Raw genomic sequence first — 9,469 nt, 5'->3', positions numbered from 1 at the left:
ATCCACTCCACCCTCTTCTCCCTGACCTATCACCTTCATCCCCTCTCCCACTCACCTATTGTACTCTATGCTACTTTCTCCATACCCCCACCCCCCTTTCATTTACCTCTCCACTCTGCAGGCACCCTACCTCTATTCCTGATGAAGGGCTTTTGCCCGAAACATCAATTTTCTTGCTGCTCGGATGCTGCCTAACTGCTGTGCTTTTCCAGCACCACTCTAATCTAGACTCTGGTCTCCAGCATTTGCAGTCCTTGTTTTTACCTACATTCACTATCATCCAATCTAATGGAACTTCTATCCCTGAATCAAGAGAGCTTTGAAAAATTAAACCATCACATCAATAATCTCACAAAGCCACCTCTTTTAAAAACCCTGGGATGAAGTCCATAAGGAGCCAAGCATTTGGCAACCCCCTACTCCAACAATTTATTCGGTACCATTCCTGATGATTAGGATTTCTTTATGTTCCACCCTCCCGTCCATTTCCTGATTTTATTGCTAAGTCTAGGCATGTTACATTATCCTTTGTAATGCACACGGATGCAAAATACTAGTTCAATTCATCTGTCATTTCCCATCTCATGTTTTAACAGGACCAATGGTCATTTTGTAACTCTTCATTAAATAGTTATAAAAATACAATTTTTTAATATCTTTAACTTGCTTTTAATTTTTTATTAATTTTTTAACATCTGTTCAACCTTCCGATCTTTCATGTGTCTGTGCACAATTTTGTTCTCTTCTTTAATTTTGGTATCATGTTTAGCATTTATTTACCAGAGATGGTTATTCTGATCCTTGGCATTTTTATTTGTGGGAATGCATCTATTCTGTATATTCTAAAATATCCCAGTCAAACGACTGCGAGTGCATCTCTATTGACATCCTTTGACCTAATTTGTCAAGTCACTTGAGCCAACTCTACTTCCATGTTCTCACTTAAAATTTACAAAATAGTTCCAGCTCCACTGCTCTTAAAATGTCAAATTCAAATTAGGATAAGGTTCCAAAACATGCCATCTGGAGCCACATCTCTTTAATAGTGATCACATCATACTTCATGTTTGTTTGCACTCAGTTCAGTTTCTTTCTAAAGTGACAAACATTTAGATACAGAAACTGGAGTTTTACTTTCTTGGTAAATTCTAATCTTATCAGTTGGTTGACTCTGATTCATACCCACTATCCCTTCTATTTATTGTTTTCCATATTAAAACTCTTACTTTTGGCCTTGATTTACCAGATCTTCTCAAATTTGATCCCTTGCCCCCAGTACACTTAGAATATTCTTCAACTTCCTGGTTGTGTGGTTGGCAAGAATATTGGCCTCAAAACAATTCAGGTGGAGATAGTCTCATCGGTATGGGCCCCCAAGATTAGTGCCAGTGCCCATAAACCAGAACCAACCTCTCCCACACCAACCTTTGAGCTGGATATTCATCTCTCTAATCTGATTTTCCCTTGCCAATTTGCATGTGGATCAGTTAATACAAGGAGTATGAACTTGGAAGTGCTGTTTCTGGGTTTGGTGCCTGGCTCTTCATATTGAATCCTTTTTCATCCTGCCATTGGTAACTACAAGGATTGCAATGACTCCCAATTCAAAGTTCCTCTCTAGCCATAAGCATGTATCAAACTCTGATACCAGAGGCAACAATGTCACCTGAATTCATGCTCTTCATCTTCATCACAAAAAACTGTACCTCACCACGAATACATTCCAAAAAAAATACCTCCCAAAACATTTTTTGACTATGTCTACAAGGGGCGACTAAAAGCAATGTCCACTCCCTCCTTGTAAAATGATTATTAGCATTCATGTAGCATTCTTAAAGCTGTCAATTTGCAAACTCCCTTCAAGGTTATCCCATTCCTTAATAACCAGAAAAAAGTTCAACTATTATTTGAAAAGGTGTCAAATATTTATGAAGTCGTTGAGAAGGGAATAGCAGCAATTTCTAAGTTTTAGAAAACAATTGTAACATTCAGTATTGTGCAGTGTTTTATAATTGACAAATGCTTGAAAAGAAAAACTCAAGAATACTATGTTAGTCATATAAAACAACTTAATTCAAAGGCTTAGCAAAAATAAATACCTTATGACAACATCATAGGAATCAATTTTTTTCCCTAACGTCTTGTTTCGAAGTATTCCTCCATTGCCAACCACAATGCAATTTAGGCATGATAGGCTATGAAACAGAGAAAAAGACAAGCTTCAAAAAAATGAGTTTTCTGATTTAACGTAAAAGGGCAGTATCATTAAAAAAAATTGTTAAAAATTAAAATATCTTGACTAATTTAACTATCATTCTTTCCTTTGGCTTTGTTCACTTTTTTGAATCCCAATAATAATAAAGTATAAACAGAATAGGCTTTATTAAACATCTATATTGGATGTTGTCAAGTGCCTTCCCACTATCTATTCACCTCAAACACTCAATCTTCTGCCCTTTAAAGCATACCATCCTTGGGTTATCCCCTTCACTACAGCCTATCGCCCTAAAGCACAGTCAGGACTTTCCCACCATAGCCAACACCCTTGACATTCTCTCCTACAGCCTACCCACATGGGACACCCCTTCAAGTCTCCTCCAACATTAACCTACGTATCCTGTATATTCCGTAAGCCTTGGTCACTGCAATTCATTTTCAAAAATTCTACGACTGAAGTCTACATGATTCTTCTTCTTGTATTCCATCTGGGCATTTTGATTCAGTAAAAATTTGTTATAAATCTGCTTGTCATCAAGGCATCTGTATTAAGCCTAAGATCCAAGGGACCCGGAATGGAAACAGTTCTCCTGGTGGTCCTCTGGCCCAGTGTTGGTGTCTCAGCAGCCTGGTATGGCCTCAGTGTGAACGTGAAGGTGATTCCAGCGCAGTCTCCTGGCCTTGAGGTGAAAGTTAGAACATAGAACATAGAACAATACAGCACAGAACAGGCCCTTCGGCCCACGATGTTGTGCCGAACATTTGTCCTAGCTTAAGCACTCATCCATGTACCTATCCAATTGCCGCTTAAAGTTCGCCAATGATTCTGACTCTGCCACTCCCACAGGCAGCGCATTCCATGCCCCCACCATTCTCTGGGTAAAGAACCTACCCCTGACATCTCCCCTATACCTTCCACCCTTCACCTTAAATTTATGTCCCCTTGTAACACTCTGTTGTACCCGGCAGAGTCTGGGGGCTGGTGCCAGTGTGAACTGGGTTGGAAAAGACTGTTGTTCTGAAATTTTCTAATTTATTGCTATGATCTGTAATGCTGGACTTTTCTCCCCCACTAAGGACTTGTACTGAAGAATTTGTACCTCGGTACCTTGTACCCAAGATGGCACTGTAAGTAGCAACTTGTAAACTTTTCACTGTACTCATTTGAGTATGTGACAATAAAGCTAATTTAATTCAGTCTGAAAGATGGCTAAATCTAGTTGTACCTGAAGGTTGAAAGAAAAGACATTTATTATATTTCCACTCTTCCAAAACGTTCAGTGATTGAGATAGACATAAACATGATGCAAACCAAATTAATACATTGCAGAGGTTGAGAATAGAACTCAAGGAAAAGAGTACTACTGGCAAAGAAAGGAACATTTAAAACAATAGCCAGACTGCAAGGAGAATATTTTCCAGTAAAAACAAAAGAATAACAAAATGCTAGCAGGATAATTAGAGATAAGTGAACAACTAAGGATTGGAAAAGAGGAATGCATAAAGTTTTACCAATAGCAAAAGGAGTAACAACAGCAAGGGGCCAAAGAATAGTCAAAGAAAATTAGGAAGACAAATAGGTGCTATGAAATCAAATTATTGAAAAACATGAAACAAAAGAAATACAATATTTCTTTACAATACAACACGACGGAAATAGGATAATTAAGAAGTAGAAAGTTAATACCATAGGAAACAGATGGTAGAAATATTATTTTGTTTTGCTGTTCCGAGGAAGGTAAAACAGGTACACCATATTGAGTGACATAAGGAGTAGTGTAATAAGTACAGTTAATTTTTTTAAAAAAGTGAATGTATTGAACAAACTCAAACTCAGGATGAAATGCATCCACTTAAGATAAATTTTTTTAAAATGAACATTAAGAGCTCAGCAACATATTTAATGACTCACGAGGCAAAAGAAAATTGTTGTTCCAGGAGACTGATAGATAATTAATATAATAATTTTATTTAAAAGAACTTGAAAGGGTTCAGGAAAGATTTACAAAGATGTTGCCAGGGTTGGAGGATTTGAGCTATAGGGAGAGGCTGAACAGGCTGGGGCTGTTTTCTCTGGAGCGTCGGAGGCTGAGGGGTAACCTTATAGAGGTTTACAAAATTGTGAGGGGCATGGATAGGGTAAATAAACAAAGTCTTGGCCCCTGGGGTCAGGGAGTCCAGAACTAGAAGGCATAGGTTTAGGGTGAGAGGAGAAAGATTTAAAAGAGACCTAAGGGACAACATTTTCATACAGAGGATGGTACGTGTGTGGAATGAGCTGCCAGAGGAAGTGGTGGAGGCTGGTACAATTGCAACATTTAAGAGCCATTTGGATGGGTATATGAATAGGAAGGGTTTGGAGGGATATGGGCCGGGTGCTGGCAGGTGGGACTAGATTGGGTTGGGATATCTGGTTGGCATGGACAGGTTGGACCGAAGGGTCTGTTTCCATGCTGCACATCTCTATGACTAACTTTTTTTATGGATATATTAAACTTGAGAGACAGATTATTCTTTTTCTTTGAGGAAAGAAACAGTAAGATATACGAACTGGATATGGTCTAGTGTACTGGTATCACTAGGAGAGAGAGAGAGAGAGAGTGCTATGAAGATTAAAGCAGAGAACATTTACTAGTTATTTCCCGCTTAAAAAAAAGCAGTCACAGTCTGATTGCTGGAAGCAACTCACCGATTGCACAGGCCAACTCGTCTCATCAAATCTATACAGCCCCAAATTCCCATGTGCTCAACAAGCCAGAGTTAATGTTACCAAAATCACCAAATTAACAGGTGCAATTTTTCACCATTTATTCTGTACAGACAAACCAAATATAGATTCTTGTATAAGAAAGAAGGAACTGGGTATGCTGGAAACAGGAACAAAAATCAGAATTACTAGAGAATGAAGGTTTGACAGCATCTGTGGAGAGAAACAGCAGTAACTGCTGTTCTGAAGAAGGCTCACTAGACTCAATATTAATAGTTTTCACTCCACAGATGCTGCCAGATATGCTGAGTTTTCCCAACCACTTGTTTTTCTTGCTGTTGATTTAGATCGTTAATTTACTTCTTGCTCATGCCGCATATGTTCCATTTTATTTTTTCCCTCATGTTTTAGTCACTAACATCTTCACTCTTTCTTTATTGAGAAACACACGGTAAAATTGGCTCCTTGAAAAACAAATTCATTGGAATTCAGAAAAGCTGTACAGAAGAGAATAAAAGGGATCCTTTGTCTTTCATTAATGTCAGAAGGTGGGGGTGAAGCGAGAGAGAGAAGGGAGCCAGTTCCTCCTTCCTTACCCACGATCACAAAAGAATTGGGAGCCTCACTGGTTCTAACAATAGTCGACACCGAGGAGGAACACATTCCCGATAGAGAGGAATCTTGATTATCCGAAAATCGGATTATCCGAAGGAGATCTCCAGGTCCCGACAGAAATATTACAAAGATGTGTTTCCAACAGTGATTGCATCTTTTGTTTACACTGATTAAACAGGCACTGTCTCCAAATGACTGACCTCCCGCCCTCTCTCTCTCTCTCCCCATACTTTTCCTGGAGTTCTACAGAGGGGTGCACCCTAACACCCCCCACTTCCCCAGATAATCTCTCCAACATTGTCCAGTACAGGGCAAACCTGTCAAAAAGTTGCAGTAAGAAGGGGTGTGTGTGTGTGTGCGTGCACTATTTGGAGACTCGCACCACAAAAGCAGCTGCAGCAACAGACTTATTGTTGGTGTCCAGTCCAGCTGCCCTGGAAAGGGGGCTGGGATGGGTTTGGGGGGCAGGGGTGGAGTTGGATGGGGTTGGAGGGCAGGGGGTGCGATGTTTGGCGCAGGCTGAAGGCGGTGTTGGAAGAGGTTGGGGGGCGGCATTAGACGGTGTTGGGGGGTGTTGCACAGGGTTGGAATGGGGGTCTCAGGTGCCGTGCTGCTGCAGTCTCTTGAACGAGGAGCAGACTTTAAAAAGTCCGAGCCCCAGAGGGGAAGCATTTAATCAATTAACCGAATAATCGATTACGCGAACGAAATAGTGCCTGCCCATCTCGTTCGGATAATCGAGGTTCCCCTGTATGTAGAATGGAAAAGATAATTGGTATACACAAGTTCAACATAGATAAATGGGAGGTATTATACTTTGGTAGGAAAAAGCAAAGTCCACTTGATACTTGGAAAGTGGATGCAACAAACCTCAGAATACAGATAAGTCAAATCACTGGAAGTTGTACCATGATTAGCAGAACCAAAAAGAAAGCAAATAAAAATATGGGCCTCAATCATGGGGGAACAGAATTGAAAACAAACCACAATTCATCTATCCTGACTGTATTTTAATGAGAGAGTATACCCACTTCTTCAAGTTTTGTGGAAGACCACAGTCCTTCAAAACTTTAAGTGCTGCTTGGAAATGTCTTTCTGGAACACAAAAAGTAATGACGTATTTTAAAATTGATATTAACATGTTTCTCAGGTTGCTCAAAAAAAAAGTCAGAATACAACCCAGTACTAACTTCAGATCAAAGCACACAAGTCAATTGCGATTGTTCAAACTGAAGCAGTAGTACATCGACAAATGTACCAAAATAATCTGACGACATATCACTGACCTAAAATGCTAATCCTGCATTTCTCTGCAGGTGCTCCCTGAATGCTGATCTTTTGCAACGTTCTGTTTTAACTTTGGATTTTCAGTACAATTTTGCTAGTATTGTAGACTAATCAGTATGACCCCAAAGGTTACTGAGAAAACTTGAATTGCAATGCCAAAGGAAAAGCCCAAAAGCAAAGCAATCACCTGGGAGCAGTATCTTCCTGCTTAGCACAAATGGTTAACTCCAATTATTGCAAAGTTGCTCCAGACATTTCACATTGCAACAAACCCACTGCTCTCATCTTATGGCACGATTAATAATTATATTTATTGTAATCAGAATACTTATTATTACACAATTACATTGGGTAAGATGGCTTTAAAATCAAAGATTCAACTTCCTACAAATCTTACTGATACTGCAATTCAGATACGAGGGTTGAGCTAACAGATTTGTCAGACACAAAAGACTAAATGCACCTCCTGTTCAAAAAGATGTATTATGTTCATAATAGATTCATATGCTTCTGCCCTAGTCAACGTGAGTCAATCTCAACAGCACATTTATAATTTTGTTCTTGTGGTCTTTCCTAGTGGTAGAGGACCATTAATATCCCAATCACAAGTGTAGTTTCAAGTTTGGAGCACTGTTTTATCATTGGAGTAATGCTAGACCTTTATTAGAATAACTTATAGACCCACTTCTCTCAGAACATACACATACCTGAGCTCAGGGTGCCAAATGGCAGGATCTCTGGAACGGATATTGTTTTAGCAGGCCATCTTTTATAGGTGATGTCCGAGTAACACAAGAAAGGGGTTGTGTTTTTGGACCTAGTGAAAAGACAAATAAAAAGGAGAAAAAGATACTTAATGGCGAGAATCAAAAGTTTTTTGTGTTCTACTTATATCCTCTTTCACGCACAATGAAAGCAAAAATAAATCAGTTTGTTCAAGATGGAGCCGCCAGCTGCGGCTCTCTACTCAGTGTGGTGTGGTGCAAATGGTGCATTGATATACAGGACAAATTAAGGACACAGCATGATAATTGGCAGCCTGCATTGATATCAAGATTAAAAATGCACATATGGATTAATCCACCTAGACAACATTACATCTGTGGATTACAATAAAGTTGCCATCTACAATCCCAAACATTCAATGCATAAATGTAAACATTAAAATGAAGCATGGACAAATAAAAGGAATGTTGCTCCATAGTTAGAAAGCCGAGGGCAAGAGTAAATGGACATGTTTCAGTTTACTTGATCAGTCTGAAGCAACCATTGTTTCATCTTAAATAAAAATTACAACTCAAAACTCGCGAAAATCAAATCACGTCACAGGTGTGGTACTAATGTTTTGATTCTGAGATGAACATTCAGTATGCAGGTGGTCAAGGTGCAAAGTGGAGATGACATAAGAAAAATGCAAGTGCAGTGCAAGTGTTTGGGTTATTGAAATGTGCCGCCTTACTGAAAATGTAACCAATGGACTAAATGCCAGTGTCCTGAGGATCTATGTTGGATTTGTACTTTAAACATATACATTCATAAATGTGATTTGGACATATAGCCAAAAGAAACAGCAAAGCCCAAAATATAACAAATTAGAATTTGATTTCTATTGGAACTGTGCAGAATAATCAAAAAGTCCATTGTAAGAAGACTCATTTAAAAGATAGAAGTCTTATTAAGAAGCAATGTACAAAAAATTGCGTTTTTATATTGTTTGCATAGAGAAGGCTTTCAGACAATAGAGGAATTTTTGTTTTTAAAAACCAAGGGATATAAATGCAGAATCATTCCTGGAGTGAAAGAGGACTGGAAAAGATAAATAATGATTTGAAAAGACAGTTCAAAAAATTTGGATAAACGAACGAACGTTAACGAAATGCCGGAAAACAGAATTACAGTGGATGCTCAAACACTCTTCTTTCCATCTGCTGTCTTTCCAAGCTAAAAGATGGAGAGAGAACAACAGGATAAGTAAAATAATTGTGATTAAAATTTTCTAAAACATCCTGAAAAAGACAAAAGAATTATCCTGTTTGGAAAAATGCCTATACAAATTAGTGAGCTTCCCTGTAGCTGAGTAATTTAATGAACAGCTTAAATACGCATCATAGATAGCAGCAAAGTCCTGGGTTCACGTTCTATGCAGCTAGCTGATCTGGGGAGAGATGTTTTCTTTGAGATTAGAATATTGCACCAGCAATCAGGAACATGGCCCCAGAATTGTAGCGATTCCTCCTAGAAGGTTCATAGTTAAGGGAAGGAAAACGTGCCATACCATTCCTTGGCCAGGCCCATTCAAAGACTGGGTCCTTGGCAATGTGAGAAGCACGCTACTACTGTCCACAGATCTATAAATCTTACCATTCTTCTGAGTCAAAGAGAAAATAACATGAAAAAAGAAAACAAGTAATTGTTTTTCTGACCTAATGAGATTCCAATGCTTTTTGCCAAAATGTCTTTTCCAACAAAATCATAATCCTACCACACAAGCGGCTGCTCTCTCATATGAAACGGAGGGCAAGGGCGACAGTGAGAGGGCGACAGCGAGGAGGCGAGGGCGAGGGCAAGAGAGAGAGCGACGGCTAGTGAGAGCGCGAGAGGGAGAGGGCGCGAGCGACAGGGCGAGAGCGACGAGAGGGCGGG

General features: G+C 39.3%; 1 protein-coding gene across 2 annotated transcripts in view; it reads right to left on the bottom strand.

The window, feature by feature from the left end:
• The window catches only part of LOC122555294 (type 2 lactosamine alpha-2,3-sialyltransferase-like), a 30,944-nt gene extending 21,534 nt beyond the window's left edge, over positions 1–9,410 (bottom strand). The window contains exons 1-4 of one of the 2 annotated variants that reach the window (XM_043701144.1): positions 8,723–9,410; positions 7,534–7,643; positions 6,571–6,634; positions 2,100–2,195 (exon numbers count right to left, since the gene is read on the bottom strand). In XM_043701144.1, coding sequence (XP_043557079.1) covers positions 2,100–2,195; positions 6,571–6,634; positions 7,534–7,643; positions 8,723–8,751 — 299 coding nt within the window. In that variant the 5' untranslated portion in view covers positions 8,752–9,410. The remainder of the gene's footprint in view (positions 1–2,099; positions 2,196–6,570; positions 6,635–7,533; positions 7,644–8,722) is intronic. The other variant, XM_043701143.1, reaches the window with a different exon arrangement.
• Between the last annotated feature and the right edge of the window lie 59 nt (positions 9,411–9,469).

The sequence above is a fragment of the Chiloscyllium plagiosum genome, chromosome 12 (assembly GCF_004010195.1).
Source record: "Chiloscyllium plagiosum isolate BGI_BamShark_2017 chromosome 12, ASM401019v2, whole genome shotgun sequence".
NCBI lineage: Eukaryota > Metazoa > Chordata > Chondrichthyes > Orectolobiformes > Hemiscylliidae > Chiloscyllium > Chiloscyllium plagiosum.
Note: the sequence above shows the minus strand (reverse complement) of the source record. Positions and strands in the feature narration are given on the sequence as shown.